This window comes from Oncorhynchus mykiss, chromosome 18 (genome assembly GCF_057628025.1).
Source record: "Oncorhynchus mykiss isolate SJ-2025 chromosome 18, ASM5762802v1, whole genome shotgun sequence".
Taxonomy (NCBI): domain Eukaryota; kingdom Metazoa; phylum Chordata; class Actinopteri; order Salmoniformes; family Salmonidae; genus Oncorhynchus; species Oncorhynchus mykiss.
Window position 1 is genome coordinate 18,685,852 of NC_143039.1, and position 20,660 is coordinate 18,706,511.

Genomic DNA, 20,660 nt, shown 5'->3' on the forward strand with positions numbered 1-20,660 from the left:
CTATATCTCTTGACACAATGATGAAAATAATCATGGCCTCTAAACCTTCAAGCTGCATACTGGACCCTATTCCAACTAAACTACTGAAAGAGCTGCTTCCTGTGCTTGGCCCTACTATGTTGAACATAATAAACGGCTCTCTATCCACCGGATGTGTACCAAACTCATTAAAAGTGGCAGTAATAAAGCCTCTCTTGAAAAAGCCAAACCTTGACCCAGAAAATATAAAAAACTATCGGCCTATATCGAATCTTCCATTCCTCTCAAAAATTTTAGAAAAGGCTGTTGCGCAACAACTCACTGCCTTCCTGAAGACAAACAATGTATACGAAATGCTTCAGTCTGGTTTTAGACCCCATCATAGCACTGAGACGGCACTTGTGAAGGTGGTAAATGACATTTTAATGGCATCGGACCGAGGCTCTGCATCTGTCCTCGTGCTCCTAGACCTTAGTGCTGCTTTTGATACCATCGATCACCACATTCTTTTGGAGAGATTGGAAACCCAAATTGGTCTACACGGACAAGTTCTGGCCTGGTTTAGATCTTATCTGTCGGAAAGATATCAGTTTGTCTCTGTGAATGGTCTGTCCTCTGACAAATCAACTGTAAATTTCGGTGTTCCTCAAGGTTCCGTTTTAGGACCACTTTTGTTTTCACTATATATTTTACCTCTTGGGGATGTTATTCGAAAACATAATGTTAACTTTCACTGCTATGCAGATGACACACAGCTGTACATTTCAATTAAACATGGTGAAGCCCCAAAATTGCCCTTGCTAGAAGAATGTGTTTCAGACATAAGGAAGTGGATGGCTGCAAACTTTCTACTTTTAAACTCGGACAAAACAGAGATGCTTGTTCTAGGTCCCAAGAAACAAAGAGATCTTCTGTTGAATCTGACAATTAATCTTAATGGTTGTACAGTCGTCTCAAATAAAACTGTGAAGGACCTCGGCGTTACTCTGGACCCTGATCTCTCTTTTGAAGAACATATCAAGACCATTTCAAGGACAGCTTTTTTCCATCTACGAAACATTGCAAAAATCAGGAACTTTCTGTCCAAAAATGATGCAGAAAAATTAATCCATGCTTTTGTCACTTCCAGGTTAGACTACTGCAATGCTCTACTTTCCGGCTACCCGGATAAAGCACTAAATAAACTTCAGTTAGTGCTAAATACGGCTGCTAGAATCCTGACTAGAACCAAAAAATTTGATCATATTACTCCAGTGCTAGCCTCTCTACACTGGCTTCCTGTCAAAGCAAGGGCTGATTTCAAGGTTTTACTGCTAACCTACAAAGCATTACATGGGCTTGCTCCTATCTATCTCTCTGATTTGGTCCTGCCGTACATACCTACACGTACGCTACGGTCACAAGACGCAGGCCTCCTAATTGTCCCTAGAATTTTTAAGCAAACAGCTGGAGGCAGGGCTTTCTCCTATAGAGCTCCATTTTTATGGAACGGTCTGCCTACCCATGTCAGAGACGCAAACTCGGTCTCAACCTTTAAGTCTCTACTGAAGACTCATCTCTTCAGTGGGTCATATGATTGAGTGTAGTCTGGCCCAGGAGTGGGAGGTTGAACGGAAAGGCTCTGGAGCAACGAACCACCCTTGCTGTCTCTGCCTGGCCGGTTCCCCTCTTTCCACTGGGATTCTCTGCCTCTAACCCTATTACAGGGGCTGAGTCACTGGCTTTACTGGGGCTCTCTCATGCCGTCCCTGGAGGAGGTGCGTCACCTGAGTGGGTTGAGTCACTGATGTGGTCATCCTGTCTGGGTTGGCGCTCCCCCCCCCCCCTTAAGTTGTGCCGTGGCGGAGGTCTTTGTGGGCTATACTCAGCCTTGTCTCAGGATGGTAAGTTGGTGGTTGAAGATATCCCTCTAGTGGTGTGGGGGCTGTGCTTTGGCAAAGTGGGTGGGGTTATATCCTTCCTGTTTGGCCCTGTCCGGGGGTGTCCTCGGAGTGGGCCACAGTGTCTCCTGACCCCTCCTGTCTCAGCCTCCAGTATTTATGCTGCAGTAGTTTATGTGTCGGGGGGCTAGGGTCAGTTTGTTATATCTGGAGTACTTCTCCTGTCCTATTCGGTGTCCTGTGTGAATCTAAGTGTGCGTTCTCTAATTCTCTCCTTTCTCTCTTTCTCTCTCTCGGAGGACCTGAGCCCTAGGACCATGCCCCAGGACTACCTGACATGATGACTCCTTGCTGTCCCCAGTCCACCTGGCTGTGCTGCTGCTCCAGTTTCAACTGTTCTGCCTTATTATTATTCGACCATGCTGATCATTTATGAACATTTGAACATCTTGGCCATGTTCTGTTATAATCTCCACCCGGCACAGCCAGAAGAGGACTGGCCATCCCACATATGCTCTCTCTAATTCTCTCTTTCTTTCTCTCTCTCGGAGGACCTGAGCCCTAGGACCATGCCCCAGGACTACCTGACATGATGACTCCTTGCTGTCCCCAGTCCACCTGACTGTGCTGCTGCTCCAGTTTCAACTATTCTGCCTTATTATTATTCGACCATGCTGGTCATTTATGAACATTTGAACATCTTGACCATGTTTTGTTATAATCTCCACCCGGCACAGCCAGAAGAGGACTGGCCACCCCACATAGCCTGGTTCCTCTCTAGGTTTCTTCCTAGGTTTTGGCCTTTCTAGGGAGTTTTTCCTAGCCACCGTGCTTCTTCACCTGCATTGCTTGCTGTTTGGGGTTTTAGGCTGGGTTTCTGTACAGCACTTTGAGATATCAGCTGATGTACGAAGGGCTATATAAAATAAATTTGATTTGATTTGATTTGATTCATAAACCCAGTGTATGGGAAGTATAGGACTTCATAAACCCAGTGTATGGGTGTATGGGACTTCATAAACCCAGTGAGATTGCAGACTAACCTTTTTAATTCTGCCCGTCCAGCTCCCATCAGGAAGAGTCGTGCCGGGGGCTCTCGCCTGCTGCAGATCAAGGGGGCCAGGAGTTTCAGGGTGAAGAAGGGGGGCTCTCTGTCCTCCATCCGCCGGGCCGGCAGCCTGAAGAGCACCAAGATGTCCCGCCAAGACTCAGAGTCAGAGAACGAGGAGGGACTGCTGTCCCAGAGCAGGGACACTGTCACTGACATAGGTAACAACATCTCAGAATCTCAACCCCATATCCCAACCTTGACCATTAGGTGGGTGAATAAGATCTGATCTGGTGACAACTTCCATACATAGATCTAAACTAATAGATCATCTGATCTATTCTAATCACAGATGTAGGCACCCTAAACTCGATATAGTGCACTACATTTGGCCAGAGCCCTATGGAGCCCTATTTGCCTACTACTCAGTCATAGTAGTCACCTGTCATTCAACAACTCTGTATCAACATGTGATGTATAGCATTCATTGTCATCTGTCCCCTTTGAGTAGTTAACTCAATGACGAATGTTGTTTGTTTGATGGGAGATGCAAAATAACTGATTTCCACGAGGAGAGTCAATGAAGTAAACTGATACAGTATTGCTGTGTGTTGTGACATGACAGGAAGTCCATGGAGCACCAGTGAACCCAGTATTGAGCCGGAGGGTTCAGGAGGCACCGGCGGAGCAGAGGACAACTACCACCGTAACATGTCCTGGCTACATGTAGGTGCTGGGTGTGTGCATGTGTGTGCATACTTTTACGTGCGTACCTACGTGTGTGCATTCAACTTAGCATACTTGTTTATGACCTGTACAGTGCATTCACCTGTATACACACGCTATAAAGCTAGCATATTGTCCTCATCAACCCCATCCACCTGCATACACACGCTATAAAGCTAGCACATTGCCCTCATCAAGCCCATTCACCTGTATACACATGCTATAAAGCTAGCACATTGCCCTCATCAAGCCCATTCACCTGTATACACACGCTATAAAGCTAGCACATTGCCCTCATCAAGCCCATTCACCTGTATACACATGCTATAAAGCTAGCACATCGCCCTCATCAAGCCCATTCACCTGTATACACATGCTATAAAGCTAGCACATTGTCCTCATCAACCCCATTCACCTGTATACACATGCTATAAAGCTAGCACATTGTCCTCATCAACCCCATTCACCTGTATACACATGCTATAAAGCTAGCACATTGTCCTCATCAACCCCATTCACCTGTATACACATGCTATAAAGCTAGCACATTGCCCTCATCAAGCCCATTCACCTGTATACACATGCTATAAAGCTAGCACATTGCCCTCATCGACCCCATTCACCTGTATACACTTGTTTTAAAGCTAGCACATTGCCCTCATCAACCCCATTCACCTGTATACACATGCTATAAAGCTAGCACATTGCCCTCATCAACCCCATTCACCTGTATACACATGCTATAAAGCTAGCACATTGCCCTCATCAAGCCCATTCACCTGACCACACATGCTATAAAGCTAGCACATTGTCCTCATCAAGCCCATTCACCTGTATAACTGTTGTTCCCTCTGTTGTCTTCCTCTGTAGATCATGATTCTGCTGTGCAACCAGCAGAGTTTCATCTGTACTCACGTGGAGTTCTGCCACCCACGCTGCTACCAGCACCACAGCCGCTCCTGTGCCCGCCTGGTGCGTGCCATCAAGCTGCTCTACGGGGAGACAGTGGACAGCCTGAGAGAAGACAGTGCAGGGAACATCAGTAGCCGGTCCAAGAAAAACAAGGAGGTGGGGCGCAGAGAGGAGTGGACTGAAATGCATTGAAGTGATGTGATATGATATGGAGGGGTGTGAATTTAAATGTATTGAAGTGATGTGATATGGAGGGGTGTGAATTTAAATGTATTGAAGTGATGTGATATGGAGGGGTGTGAATTTAAATGTATTGAAGTGATGTAATGTTGGAATGTTTATTTGTATTTTTTTCTAACTAGGCAAGTCAGTTAAGAACAAATTCTTATTTACAATGACGGCCTACCAGAAGGCAAAAGGCCTCCTGCGGGGACGAGGGCCTGGGATTAAAAATACTAATTAAATATAGGTCAAAACACACATCACGACAAGAGAGACACCACAACACTACATAGAGAGACCTACAAGACATTAGCATGGCAGCAACACATGACAACACAGCATGGTAGCAACACAACATGACAAGACAACAACATGGTAGCAACACAACATGACAAGACAACAACATGGTAGCAACACAACATGACAAGACAACAACATGGTAGCAACACAACATGGCAGCAACACATGACAACACAGCATGGTAGCAACACAACATGACAAGACAACAACATGGTAGCAACACAACATGACAAGACAACAACACGGTAGCAACACAACATGGCAGCAGCACATGTATTGAAGTGATGTAATGTGGAATGGTTTGATGATACTGTAAATGAAGTGACTTGTATTTTCCAATGTCTTCCTCTCTTCGTGTCTCCAGTGGTCAGACAAGTCAAGTCTGAGGACCCCGTCCATGAAGAAACGCCCCAAAGACTCCAACACCGAGGGCAAGAAGGACACGGGCATGCTCAAGTACATCCGCAACCAGGTGCCCACCTACAGCCCTCATGCCAACACATGCCCTGATAGCCATAGCATGTGCCAGAGCGTCTGTCTGTCCATCCGTCTGTCTGGTAGTCTGTCTATCCGTCCGTCAGCCTGTGTGTGACTCTGTCCATCAGCTTGTCTGTCTGTATGTCTGTCCGCCAGCCTGTCTGTCTGTCTGTCTGTCTGTCTGTATGGTAGTCTGTCTATCCATCCGTTAGCCTGTATGTCTGTCCGCCAGCCTGTCTGTCTGTCTGTCTGTGCGTCCATCTGTCTGAAGCAGCGTGTCAACAGATGCTACTGTGTCGCCACGTGCTTGTTTATCTAGAGCAAGATGCCAACCTCATGCCAAGATGTCCTCACCCCACGCCCACACGCTTCTACCCACTCAAATACATAATCTCTAATTCTATTACTGAAGTAGCATGCTAACTCGCTACAGCCCTCTCAGCCAACTCAAGTATATTGCAGCACCATGCAATACCATAATAATACAAGCTATAGGCCTACAGCAGCAATGGTATATCTACTAGCATGCTAATGCTAACCCTGGCTGTCTGTGGTCTATGGCCTTTCCCTTCAGGTGATGAGCCTGTCCCTGGCCCCTCTGTCCCTAGCATGCTATACAAGCTATATGCCCACACTAGCAATGCTATCAGATCTCCACTAGCATGCTAATGCTAACCCTTGCTTGCTGTGGCCTCTCCCCTCAGGTGATGAGCCTGTCCCCAGCTCCTCTGTCACTGCTGATCAAGGCGGCGCCCATCCTGACAGAGGACATGTACGCAGACGTCCAGCCTGCAGCCTGGGAGCTCCTGCTGAGTGTGGACGAGCATATGGCTGCCGCTGCAGGTGACTACAGAGAACTGTGGATGACTGTCATGGATAGCAGGGTTTCTGTTTGAACAATTTCTCTTTTAATGTCAGTAACTACAGTTATTTCAAGCCTATTCTGGTGAGATATTCTGGGCTCCACTCCAAACTCTGAATCTGTGCCCACTGCTTTGCCTCCAGTCTAAAGATAAATGGAAGAGTTTAAAATGTAGTATAGATTTTTTGTCACCACATCTTTCTGTCTCTACTCCTTTTCTCTCTTTGTCTTTCTCTCTTTTTTCCCCTCTCTTTTTTCCCTCTCACTCTGTCTCCCTCTCTCTCTCTCTCTCACGCTGTATATCTCTGTCCATCCCCACTTTCTCTCTCACCCCGCCTCACTTTACCTCTCTCTCTCTAACCCCCGTCCTCTCACCACTCCCCAGCTGCCATGTTCTTGCTGTGTGCGGTGAAGGTGCCTGACGCGGTGACAGAGATGATGATGGCTGAGTTCCAGCACGCTGAGGCAAGCCAGCGCATCAACTCGGTGTTCAAGTTCTACACGCTGTGGCGCTTCCGCTACCAGGTGTGGCCGCGCATGGAGGAGGGTGCCCAGCAGATCTTCAAGGTGCAGTAGAACTGTAGCATCTACTAAAACAACTGTTAGTCAAAATGAGGAGTTGACAATGGGTATCCCCCAAGGTTCTATTCTGAGTCCTGTGGCTTTTCATTATTTACATAAATGATCTTGACTATAAAGTGTAGGCCTCTTGCTAAGTCTCTTGCTTTGTTAAATTATTTTCTCATTAACCTTTCTGATCTCCCCATCCCGGATCCGGGATCGTGAATACAGACTCAAGCTCATTACCATAACGCAACGTTAACTATTCATGAAAATCGCAAATGAAATGAAATAAATATGCTAGCTCTCAAGCTTAGCCTTTTGTTAACAACACTGTCATCTCAGATTTTCAAAATATGCTTCTCAACCATTGCAAAACAAGCATTTGTGTAACAGTATTGATGGCTAACGTAGCATTTAGCATTAGCATTCAGCTGGCAACATTTACACAAAAAAACAGAAAAGCATTCAAATAAAATCATTTACCTTTGAAGAACTTCAGATGTTTTCAATTAGGAGACTCTCAGATAGCAAATGTTCAGTTTTTCCTGAAAGATTATTTGTTTAGGACAAATCGCTCCGTTTTCTGCGTCACGTTTAGCTATGAAAAAACCCCTGTATCCAGGATTGTGTAAATCTATCAGCAAGCTCATTAGCATAACACAACGTTAACTATTCATGAAAATCGCAAATGAAATGAAATAAATATGCCATCTCTCAAGCTTAGCCTTTTGTAAACAACACTGTCATCTCAGATTTTCAAAATATGCTTCTCAACCATAGGAAAACAATCATTTGTGTAAAAGTAGCTAGCTAGCGTTAGCATTTAGCGTTAGCATTTAGCGTTAGCATTTAGCGTTAGCATTTAGCGTTAGCATTAGCGTTAGCATCCAGCACGCAACATTTCAACAAAAACATAAAAGCCTTCAAATAAAATCATTTACCTTTGAAGAACTTCTGATGTTTTCAATGAGGATACTCTCAGTTAGATAGCAGATGCTCAGTTTTTCCAAAAAGATTCTTTGTGTATTAGAAATAGCTTCGTTTTATACATCACATTTGGCTACCAAAAAAAATCCGAAAATTCAGTCCTCAAAACGCGAACTTTTTTCCAAATTAACTCCATAATATCGACTGAAAACATGGCAAACGTTGTTTAGAATCAATCATCAAGGTGTTTTTCACATATCTCTTCATTGATACATCGTTCTTGGACACATGGTTTCTCCCCTATATCAAATGGAAAAGTACGAGCAGCTGGCAATTGCGCACCGAATTCCACGCAGGACACCAGGCGGACACTTGGAAAATGTAGTCTCTTATGGTCAATCTTCCAATGATATGCCTACAAATACGTCACAATGCTGCTAAGACCTTGGGCGAACGACAGAAAGTGTAGGCTCATTCCTTGCGCAATCACAGCCATATAAGGAGACAATGGAAAACAGAGCTTCAGAAATTCTGCTAATTCCTGGTTGATGCATCATCTTGGTTTCGCCTGTAGAATGAGTTCTGGGGCACTTACAGACAAAATCTTTGCAGATTCTGAAACTTCAGAGTGTTTTCTTTCCAAAGAATATGCATAGTCGAGCATCTTTTCGTGACAAAATATCGCGCTTAAAACGGGAACGTTTTTTATCCAAAAATGAAATAGCGCCCCTAGAGATCTAACAGGTTAACTAATCATCTATATAATTCTCTATGTTTTAGATCCCTCCGCCCAGCATCAACTTCACCCTGCCCTCACCTATCCTGGGCATGCCCTGTGTGCCCATGTTTGACCCGCCCTGGGTACCTTCCAACACTGGCAGCGTCCAAGACCCAATCAACGAGGACAACTCTGTAAGTCCCGCCCCTGCTGCCTGCATTACTGTCCAATCAGCAGATATTTACAGAATTTACAATGAGCCTAGTGGTTGACCAATGTTTACTATAAACCAAAGTACACATTTGTCTGACATTTTAAGTCTGTTGTGGTGTACGTTATTGGTGCATGTATATTGAATTACATGGACATAACGCTGCTAATTGAATTGGGTTGTGGAGTTGCATCTTTTTTACTAACCTTACTAATGCTACAACGGACCCATTATGCTACAACTGTTATGGTAACACTTGGTACTGTTATCCCAGTGTATTTATTCCTTGTGTTCGCTATGGCACTAGGAAATAAGCTTTAGAGGACTGATAAACAGTACAATATTATGCTACTAAATTGATAGTCGGCCATGACACTTTTTTGGGGGTTAATTTCTTTGTGTTGCTATGCTTTTTTTTGTTGTCTAGCATGAAAACCCAAAAACTATGTATTCAGATCACTTGTCATTCAATACTAGATCAGCTCAAGACTGGTCATTGTACTGTCTGAGTACAATAGTCCTATAGTCTGTCTGTTATTTATCAATCTATCAATTGTCTTTGTTTTTAGTTCCCCACATTTATTCAATCAATCTATTCCATAGTAAGTTGTAATTTATGTACGGATGCTTGTTTGGGTGCATCATGGGAAACTGAGTTCATCTTTTGATGACTGAATGAGATAAAATTCAAAGAGATGTCTGTCCATTTCCAGTGGGCAAAAGTTTGGCACATGGGGTCTTAATAATGTCATGTTCTCGTTGTAAATTGGTTTTCTGGTTGAGAAGACGTCATATAACCAGATTACAACCAACTGATCTCTGTTACAAGCAGGTAAAAACGTATTTTTCATGACCAAATGAATGCGTCATTGGAAAGACGTTATATTTTGATTGTTATCTGGTCAGATAAGTTTAACACAATGTCCATTATACAACCAGTATACAACCGGACCATGCATGACGTCATTAAAAGACGTCATAACGACGTCACTGCAACCAGTTTTGCCTGCTGGGTTGTCTGACTCCCCCCAAACATTAAGACCTAGGGGGAGGTGCTATACTAGGGGGCCTCGTACGGGCCATTCTGGATACATGCATCTTATACAAGCCACTCCACGTTTTCTGTACTGTAATGCTCGGGCTTCTTTTGGGAAAGCTGCATGCATTGGTCATTTTGCATGTATATACTATGCATGGCCAATGACGACCATTTTGTAATTGTTCAAACGTCAACATTTTCACGTCACTCTATCAAACATCCACTGTGATATCTCTGTTGGTGTTAGAATGCTCAAATGAGCTTTTGCACTGGATATATTCTCCTGATGGATTTGCATATAGTAAGTTTTACTGACAACTATTTACAATGGTAAATAATTGATCCCTGTCCAAGGTGTAGTTGATCTAGGGTTGCAAAATGTACTTAACTTTCCCCAAATCCCCAGGATTCCCGGTTTATCCTCATGATTCCGGAAATGTACAATTTGGGAAAGTTACAACCCTAATCTACAAACATAATAAACCCTAATAATGTTTCCAGTCTTATCAGGAGAATATAACGGCATGTGTCATCCATATATAACTGTCGGGAAGAGACAGATAGTTTACATTACCAAATGTTCACCAGATGTCAGTATTGTAATTGTACTATAAACAGGACCCCCCTGAGAATAAGCCTATCCCACAGTCCCCCTCCCTGAGCCTCTGTGTCTCTGTTTGTCCTTTCTCTCCCACACACACACACACACACACACACACACACACACACACACACACACATCCTCCCCTACGTCCACCCTCCACACACACCCACACCCTTTTCCACACTTATATACACACACACACACACCACCTCTTATAGAAATCTTTCTCGGCGCGGGCCGTGTCGCGCTCCCACCAGCGTGCAGAGCACATCCTGAAAAACCTGCAGCAGGAGGAGGAGAAGCGGCGTCTTGGGCGCGAGGCCAGCATCATCACAGCCATCCCCGTGGCCCAAGAGGCCTGCTACGAACCCACCTGCAGCCCCCCGCCCGAGCAGGAGGAGGAAGGTGGGTGGGACCACCGTGGAGTGCTGGAGACTATTTCTATCTATTTCTTCATTTTCTAAATATTTGTTATTGATTTGAGGTGTTAATACAAGTGATACAGCTCCCGTCCCATTCAGGAAACCACTGATTCTGACGTAATTTGGAGAAGCACGAACTTAACTGAACATCTAACAATAAACCTAGAAACCTATCTATTTAGGTTTTCTGAGTGCTTCAGCCCTCTTCAAAAATAACAAAAACAACAAGCTTATACTGTTGCCCACACACCAGATAACAACCCTACCTTCGAGTCCACAACTACAGGGTAAAACACCTCAGTCAGTCAGCCAGCAACTGGTAGTTACATGTTGTGACTGACTCTGAACCCTCTCCTCCCCGCCAGCAGAAGAAGAGGTCAATCTGGCGTCTCGCCGCATGTCCGTCACTCCGTCCTGCACCTCCAGTAACTCTCACAGGAATTACTCCTTCCGCCGCGGCTCCGTGTGGTCAGTCCGCTCCGTGGTCAGCGCCGAGGGTAAGACTGTGTTACCGTGGCAACCACACACCTGCCCACTCACTTGTAGGGGTCATGTTCCAGTATCCATATTAGGATCCCACATAGAATGCTTGGCTAGTACATTGCTTCATTCTAAGTGGCATGCTAGTATAGATGTCAGGATGGTATTTTGAATGGTGGTCAGATTCAAGTCACATGGGGAGGAATAGGAAAGCACATCCTCACCTGATAATATCTGATAAAAGCACCATGATAAAATCATGCCTTGACACAGAGCTTGTACATATGGTAACCTTCCTAACTACAGTAGAACACCTTCCTAACTACAGTAGAACACCTTCCTAAATACAGTATAACACCTTCCTAACTACAGCAGAACGCCTTCCTAACTACAGTATAACACCTTCCTAACTACAGTAGAACACCTTCCAAACTACAGTATAACACCTTCATGACTACAGTAGAACACCTTCCTAACTACAGTAGAACACCTTCCTAACTACAGTATAACACCTTCCTAACTACAGTATAACACCTTCCTAACTACAGTAGGACACCTTCCTAACTACAGCAGAACACCTCCTAACTACAGTATAACACCTTCCTAACTACAGTATAACACCTTCCTAACTACAGTAGAACACCTTCCTAACTACAGTAGAACACCTTCATAACTACAGTAGAACACCTTCCTAAATACAGTATAACACCTTCCTAACTACAGCAGAACACCTTCCTAACTACAGTAGAACACCTTCCAAACTACAGTATAACACCTTCCTAACTACAGTAGAACACCTTCCTAACTACAGTATAACACCTTCCAAACTACAGTATAACACCTTCCTAACTACAGTATAACACCTTCCAAACTACAGTATAACACCTTCCTAACTACAGTATAACACCTTCCAAACTACAGTATAACACCTTCCTAACTACAGTATAACACCTTCCAAACTACAGTATAACACCTTCCTAACTACAGTATAACACCTTCCTAACTACAGCAGAACACCTTCCTAACTACAGTAGAACACCTTCCAAACTACAGTATAACACCTTCCTAACTACAGTAGAACACCTTCCTAACTACAGTATAACACCTTCCAAACTACAGTATAACACCTTCCTAACTACAGTATAACACCTTCCAAACTACAGTATAACACCTTCCTAACTACAGTATAACACCTTCCAAACTACAGTATAACACCTTCCTAACTACAGTATAACACCTTCCAAACTACAGTATAACACCTTCCTAACTACAGTATAACACCTTCCTAACTACAGTAGAACACCTTCCTAACTACAGTAGAACACCTTCCTAACTACAGTATAACACCTTCCAAACTACAGTATAACACCTTCCTAACTACAGCAGAACACCTTCTTAACTACAGGTGAACACCTTCCTAACTACAGTAGGACACCCTCCTAACTACAGTAGAACACCTTCCTAACTACAGGTGAACACCTTCCTAACTACAGTAATACACCTTCCTAACTACAGTAGAATAAGGTGGTAGTGATTCATGGGTTGTTCTTGTCTACTAGATGAGGAGAACACTACAGAGCACACGCCCACTCATCACATGCTGCAGCCCCCCCAGGCCGTCTTCCCAGCATGCATCTGTGCCGCCGTCTTACCCATAGTGCACCTGATGGAGGACGGGGAGGTGCGAGAGGACGGTGTGGCAGGTGGGTGGTGTCGCTCAACACAAACTGTCATGTACTGTACTAGAGAGGCAGAGAGAGGGAGGGAGAGGGGGAGAGGATGAGAATAGAATACATTCTGTACAGGGTGAGATCAGAAACCTGTAGATGCATTCCATAGATACCCATAAGGCCACTCTAGAGTCCACTGTAACACAACACATTGCCTTTCATCACAATACACGCTGTTGAATAAAATAGAAAAGCAATGTTTCGGTCTGTCCTGATAAAACTCATGATCATTTTCTTATGATCCATTTACCATGATCCTGCAGTGAGTGCAGTGGCCCAGCAGATCCTGTGGAACTGTCTGATCGAAGACCCCGCCCTGGTGCTCAGGCACTTCCTGGAGAAGCTCACCGTTAGCAATCGACAGGTAGAGCAGCCGTTGTCCATCAAAATACTCTGCAGTCTCATATGATCGGACCAATAGAATCCTGCCCCTCTTCAGTATGTTGCTCAATCTGTTGTTATGGACAAAATCTGTTGTTACTAGACTGCCTCCCTGTTTCAAAACGTCTTCAAAACATTTTCTCTGTACTAAATACAAAAATGACAGATGGAACCACACAAAAAGATTACGAGGCAGAACTCTAAAAGTTACTGTTTCTTTTTTCATGTTTTTTTTTCATGCTTTTTACAGCAGGCAGGGGAAAAGTTGTACACAGACGTTTCGGTTTGTATCACCTTCTTCATGTATTGGGTTAAGGTTGTTGAAGGTTGTTGAAGGTTGACCGGAATGTTACCTGCTTTTCCCCCCCACTGAACACAACCCCTCCTGTTGTTAATGTGTTTTTCTGTTGAGTTTGAACTGACACATGTTTCTATGTGTATCAGGACGAGCTGATGTACATGCTGAGGAAGCTGTTGATGAACATCGGTGACCTCCCAGCCCAGACCTCTCACATCCTCTTCAACTACCTGGTGAGACAAGACATCAGTCAATGTATATCAGACAGTAGCAGTATTGATCAATCCGATGACAAGATTAATGAAGACTGCTCTCTCTCTCTCTCTCTCTCTCTCTCTCTCTCTCCCTGTCTCTGTCTGTCTCTCTCTCTCTCTCTCTCTCTCTCTCTCTCTCTCTCTCTCTCTCTCCCTGTCTCTGTCTCTCTCTCTCTCTGTCTCTCTCTCTCTCTGTCTCTCTCTCTCTGTCTGTACCCTATTCACCTTTATGTCTGTCTGTCTGTCTGTCTGTCTGTCTGTCTGTCTGTCTGTCTGTCTGTCTGTCTCTCTCTGTCTGTACCCTATTCACCTTTATGTCTGTCTGTCACTCTCTCTCCCCCTAGGTGGGGCTGATTATGTACTTTGTGCGTACTCCGTGTGAGTGGGGTATGGATGCCATCTCAGCCACGCTGACCTTCCTGTGGGAGGTGGTGGGCTACGTGGAGGGGCTCTTCTTCAAGGACCTCAAACAGACCATGAAGAAGGAGCAGTGTGAGGTCAAGCTGCTGGTCACTGCATCCATGCCAGGTAAAGGCCATTTTAAAGGTTACCAGAAGGTTATCCCTGCCAGGTAAAGGTCACTGGATGCCAATGGGAGCCCAGTCATTTGACTGTGTTCTATACTATAATGTTGACTGCTACATGTGGGTAATATAGTAAATCATGTATATCCTTGCAGGAACCAAGACCCTGGTAGTGCACGGGCAGAATGAGTGTGACATTCCTACCCAGCTGCCTGTACATGAAGACACTCAGTTTGAAGCCTTGCTCAAGGTAACTTCTCCTCATAGAGTTCATCTGCATTCTACAGATGATGACAGAACATTCTCAGGGATACACTGAAGTCATCCCCAATTCGTTGGCCTCTCTCTTCCCTAACAGGAGTGTTTGGAGTTCTTCAACATTCCCGAGTCTCGGTCGGCACACTACTTCCTCATGGACAAGCGCTGGAACCTCATTCACTATTCCAAGGTTGGAATTCCCATCCATTTCCAAGCGGTGTTATGAACTGTGAGGTTAGATGTCTAGAATGACCATGAGAATGTCTTCTCTATCAGTGACTACATAATGGGCTTTCTGACTGTCTTTCTCAACTTCAGACTTTTGTGAGGGACATCTATCCGTTCAGGAGGTCTGTGTCTCCCCAGCTCAACCTGGTCCACATGCTGCCAGAGAAAGGACAGGAACTCATTCAGAAACAGGTGTGTTATGTTTCAGGTTTAAATCTCGCCGTTAAAGCCACGCTCTGCAATTTGTGCACATCACCAAAGAGTACACACAGTATAAATGACTAAAAACCTCCCAACTGTGGCTTTAACCGTTTGAGAAGTGTTACCTTCTGTTTGCCTGTCCATATCTTTACTGGGTCCTGTCTCAGCCTCTTGTGCATACTCAGTGTGTCCCCTTCCTATCCCTCTCTAGGTGTTTTCCCGTAAACTGGAGGAGGTGGGCCGTGTTCTATTCCTCATCTCCCTGACCCAGAACATGCCGGCCATCCACAAACAGTCCCATGTGTCCATGCTCCAAGAAGACCTGCTCCGCCTGCCCTCCTTCCCCCGCACGGCCATCGACGGAGAGTTCTCTCTCTTCAGCGAGCCACAGGGTAAGACTGGAGTGGACCCTATCTTGAATGGTTTCTGAGTGAACAAACAAGACAATAAAGAGAGATGATCAGAGTTGGGGTCAATACCATTTTAATTCCGGTCAGTTCAGGAAGTTCACCGAAATTCCAATTCCAATTCTCTTCAATGCTTTTCAATGAGGACAACTTGGAATTTGAATTTGGTTTACTTTCTGAATTGACTGGAATTGGAAAGGAATTGACCCCAACCCTTGAGATTAGTTGCATTTTAAAATGAAGATGTAATAGAGTAAAGTACTGTACTACATTGTATATCTGTGGTGCATCTTCCAACTAGACAACACAGATCACAAAACAAAAGTCTACCAACACTTGGGAAGCATGAAAGTCTTCATTTCAAAGGGGCTTCCATAGTGAGTTAGCCCCATATTGTGCTATCCTCTCCCCAGGCAAGGAGCTCTTCGGCCTGGACACTCTCCACAAAGTCCTGTGGATCAAACTACTAGAAGAGATGTTTCTGGGCATGCCCAGTGAGTACCCGTGGGGGGACGAGATCATGCTCTTCCTGAACGTGTTCAACGGTGCCCTGCTGCTGCACCCCGAGGACAGCGCCCTCCTCAGGCAGTACACGGCTACTGCCATCAACACGGCCGTTCACTTCAACCACCTGTTCTCCCTGAGTGGATACCAGTGGCTCCTCCCCACCATGTTGCAGGTAGGTAGTACAGTTCTAGGATCAGTTTACAGGTCCAGCAGGTTGTTGTTCTCTATTAGAGGTTGAAAATGTGGAACTAATCTTAGATCAGTTTCATGGTGCTACTTCATCCACCTGCTGGGGTTAAAGGTTAGAGATCTAGGATAAATGTAGCCTCCCTAAATCCTAACCCCAACCATTACAGGAAGAAGTCACATAACTGAGCTTATATCAATGCAACCTTGGAACCATGTCAACCACTGCCCAAATGTGTCTCACAATCTGTGGTCATTGTGAGGGGGGCGGCGGGCGGCAGGTAGCCTTGTGGATAAGAGCGTTGGAACAGTAACCGAAAGGTCGCTGGTTTGAATCCCCGAGCCGGCAAGGTGGAAAATTGTGCCGTTCGGCTCTTGAGCCCAACAACAACTGCTTCCCAGGCGCCGATGACGTCGATTAGGGCAGCCCCCCGCACATCTCTGGTTCAGAGGGGTTGCGTCAAATGCAGAACACACATTGGTCGAATGCATTCAGTTTTGCAACTGACTAGGCATTCCCTTTCTGTGAGTCAGTCTCACTGCATAATATAGCGCTGACTTACAGAAACACAGGCTGGGCTGGGTCAGGTTAGAGTTGAGTTGAAGCTTGGGAGCAGACGTTTATAGCCACTAGCAACGCATGGTCAATATGTTGACAATTGAACTCACCGGGGCTTCATCATGGAAGACTTACACAGAGAGTAGTGCAGGTCAATCCCAAATGCAGCTGGGTTTATTTAGTCTTGATCTGGGAAATTGTGCTGCTGACAACTCAGCAGACAAACATTTATTGCATTGAACCCGATATAATAGCCCATGTTTCTTACTAAGCTTTGATATACTCTACTACATAACATTTGATTGAGACCTCTACCTCCATTGGCCTCGGAAAGGGCCCACACAGAATCCTCCTAACAAGTTGTGTGATTAGAGAAACATTCACATGGTTGCCATGGTGTGAAAGGCAGGACATCAACTATAGGATTTATAGCAAATGATTTGAATACTTCCAATAGAAGTCGTTGATTCGGCCACATTATTTGAAAATCCTTAAATACACAGTAAATAAGTATTTCAAATACAAATACATAAGTGCTGGTGCCAGATGCTGCTTCAACCTAGCTCTAGGAGGCCACAGAGATTACAGACCAAATCCCACAATGCATTCTGAATTGGGCCTAAACATGGTGTTGCAGTATGACACTGCATCCTTACAAGCTCATATGATTACTCCCTGTAATGTGTTGTAGTTCTATGCTGACTATGACAGTAACCCACTGTAATGTGTTGTAGTCCTATGCTGACTATGACAGTAACCCACTGTAATGTGTTGTAGTCCTATGCTGACTATGACAGTAACCCACTGTAATGTGTTGTAGTCCTATGCTGACTATGACAGTAACCCACTGTAATGTGTTGTAGTCCTATGCTGACTATGACAGTAACCCACTGTAATGTGTTGTAGTCCTCTATGCTGACTATGACAGTAACCCACTGTAATGTGTTGTAGTCCTCTATGCTGACTATGACAGTAACCCACTGTAATGTGTTGTAGTCCTCTATGCTGACTATGACAGTAACCCACTGTAATGTGTTGTAGTCCTCTATGCTGACTATGACAGTAACCCACTGTAATGTGTTGTAGTCCTCTATGCTGACTATGAGAGTAACCCACTGTAATGTGTTGTAGTCCTATGCTGACTATGACAGTAACCCACTGTAATGTGTTGTAGTCCTATGCTGACTATGAGAGTAACCCACTGTAATGTGTTGTAGTCCTATGCTGACTATGAGAGTAACCCACTGTAATGTGTTGTAGTCCTATGCTGACTATGACAGTAACCCACTGTAATGTGTTGTAGTCCTCTATGCTGACTATGACAGTAACCCACTGTAATGTGTTGTAGTCCTATGCTGACTATGACAGTAACCCACTGTAATGTGTTGTAGTCCTATGCTGACTATGACAGTAACCCACTGTAATGTGTTGTAGTCCTATGCTTACAATGACAGTAACCCACTGTAATGTGTTGTAGTCCTATGCTGACTATGACAGTAACCCACTGTAATGTGTTGTAGTCCTATGCTGACTATGACAGTAACCCACTGTAATGTGTTGTAGTCCTATGCTGACTATGACAGTAACCCACTGTAATGTGTTGTAGTCCTATGCTGACTATGACAGTAACCCACTGTAATGTGTTGTAGTCCTATGCTGACTATGACAGTAACCCACTGTAATGTGTTGTAGTCCTATGCTGACTATGAGAGTAACCCACTGTAATGTGTTGTAGTCCTATGCTGACTATGAGAGTAACCCACTGTAATGTGTTGTAGTCCTATGCTGACTATGACAGTAACCCACTGTAATGTGTTGTAGTCCTCTATGCTGACTATGACAGTAACCCACTGTAATGTGTTGTAGTCCTATGCTGACTATGACAGTAACCCACTGTAATGTGTTGTAGTCCTATGCTGACTATGACAGTAACCCACTGTAATGTGTTGTAGTCCTATGCTTACAATGACAGTAACCCACTGTAATGTGTTGTAGTCCTATGCTGACTATGACAGTAACCCACTGTAATGTGTTGTAGTCCTATGCTGACTATGACAGTAACCCACTGTAATGTGTTGTAGTCCTATGCTGACTATGACAGTAACCCACTGTAATGTGTTGTAGTCCTATGCTGACTATGACAGTAACCCACTGTAATGTGTTGTAGTCCTATGCTGACTATGAGAGTAACCCACTGTAATGTGTTGTAGTCCTATGCTGACTATGACAGTAACCCACTGTAATGTGTTGTAGTCCTATGCTGACTATGACAGTAACCCACTGTAATGTGTTGTAGTCCTATTCTGACTATGACAGTAACCCACTGTAATGTGTTGTAGTCCTATGCTGACTATGACAGTAATCCACTGTAATGTGTTGTAGTCCTCTATGCTGACTATGACAGTAACCCACTGTAATGTGTTGTAGTCCTCTATGCTGACTATGACAGTAACCCACTGTAATGTGTTGTAGTCCTCTATGCTGACTATGACAGTAACCCACTGTAATGTGTTGTAGTCCTATGCTGACTATGAGAGTAACCCGCTGCTGAGACAGGGGATAGAGTTCTGCGTCAGACAGTTCTACATCCTGCACCGTAAACCCTTCATCCTCCAGCTGTTTGCCAGCGTGGCCCCACTGCTGGAGTTCACAGTAAGTGTGTTTGCATAAGCACCTCTCTGATTCAGAGGGGTTAAATGTGGAAGACACATTTCAGTTGTGCAACTGACTAGGTCTCCCCTTATGAGCGTATCTGCATCTGCGTGTGTTGTTTAACCATGTGACTGTCTCTCTCCCAGACCTGCACCAGTACAGGCCTGTCTAAGGGGGTGTCTGCTCAGTGCCTGTTTGACCTGCTGGTCTCTCTGGAGGGAGAGACACGTGATACCCTGGATGCCCTGGAGCTGGTCAAGGCTGAAAAACCCCTACGATCCCTGGGTAACACCACCACCTCAACCCCCCTGGGTCCCATCACTCAGGACTATTATATCATTAGAGGTTGTGTCTGACATGGCACCCTGTTCAATATCCTGTGTGCCATTTATCAGACGCTTCTATCCAAAACGACTTACGGTCATGCATACATTGTACGTACAGATGGTTCCAGGATTCGAACCCACCATCCATGCTCTCCCAACTGAGCTACAGAGGACCATTTTCCCTATACTGTTCTACCTTTGACTAGCCCACATCGTTTTGCTGGCGTGGATTCCCATTGTTTTAAGAGAGGAGTTGTTTTAATGACAGCGTGAGCTGATCAGGACTCTTACTAAGGCCTGGAGTTTCTCATTGTCAGGATTCTCCTAGTTAATAGACTCTTACTAAGGCCTGGAGTTTCTCATTGTCAGGATTCTCCTAGTTAATAGACTCTTACTAAGGCCTGGAGTTTCTCATTGTCAGGATTCTCCTAGTTAATAGACTCTTACTAAGGCCTGGAGTTTCTCATTGTCAGGATTCTTCTAGTTATATTAAACAATAGAACTTGACTGATAATGGTCATGTTCTTCCTATAGTATATTTTAAGTCCTGAAAGTGCTACAGCATGAATTCCAGTGGTTCCCTCTGTTTCAGACTTCTGCTATGGTAGTGAGGACCTGGCCTTCTCCATCAGTGAGTCCATCAAGCTGTGTGTGACGGTGGTGGCCTACGCCCCAGAGTCTTTCAGGAGGTGTGGTTTCACATCACTCACCGCCAAACCAGTATATCAACATTGTACAGTAGTCTTACTAAATGCTAACGCCCTCTCCTATCCGTGCG

General features: G+C 44.7%; 1 protein-coding gene across 1 annotated transcript in view; it reads left to right on the forward strand.

Annotated features, from left to right (window-relative positions):
• LOC110514120 (protein unc-80 homolog) overlaps positions 1-20,660 on the forward strand; it is a 110,001-nt gene that overhangs the window by 57,303 nt on the left and 32,038 nt on the right. The window contains exons 28-48 of the mRNA XM_090207548.1: positions 2,925-3,128; positions 3,533-3,633; positions 4,504-4,701; positions 5,432-5,539; positions 6,249-6,387; positions 6,792-6,973; positions 8,678-8,809; positions 10,688-10,874; positions 11,260-11,388; positions 12,931-13,074; positions 13,365-13,465; positions 13,927-14,013; positions 14,379-14,562; positions 14,714-14,808; positions 14,917-15,006; positions 15,135-15,236; positions 15,457-15,637; positions 16,066-16,331; positions 19,422-19,556; positions 19,703-19,841; positions 20,475-20,571. Coding sequence (XP_090063674.1) covers positions 2,925-3,128; positions 3,533-3,633; positions 4,504-4,701; positions 5,432-5,539; positions 6,249-6,387; positions 6,792-6,973; positions 8,678-8,809; positions 10,688-10,874; positions 11,260-11,388; positions 12,931-13,074; positions 13,365-13,465; positions 13,927-14,013; positions 14,379-14,562; positions 14,714-14,808; positions 14,917-15,006; positions 15,135-15,236; positions 15,457-15,637; positions 16,066-16,331; positions 19,422-19,556; positions 19,703-19,841; positions 20,475-20,571 — 3,001 coding nt within the window. The remainder of the gene's footprint in view (positions 1-2,924; positions 3,129-3,532; positions 3,634-4,503; positions 4,702-5,431; positions 5,540-6,248; positions 6,388-6,791; positions 6,974-8,677; positions 8,810-10,687; positions 10,875-11,259; positions 11,389-12,930; positions 13,075-13,364; positions 13,466-13,926; positions 14,014-14,378; positions 14,563-14,713; positions 14,809-14,916; positions 15,007-15,134; positions 15,237-15,456; positions 15,638-16,065; positions 16,332-19,421; positions 19,557-19,702; positions 19,842-20,474; positions 20,572-20,660) is intronic.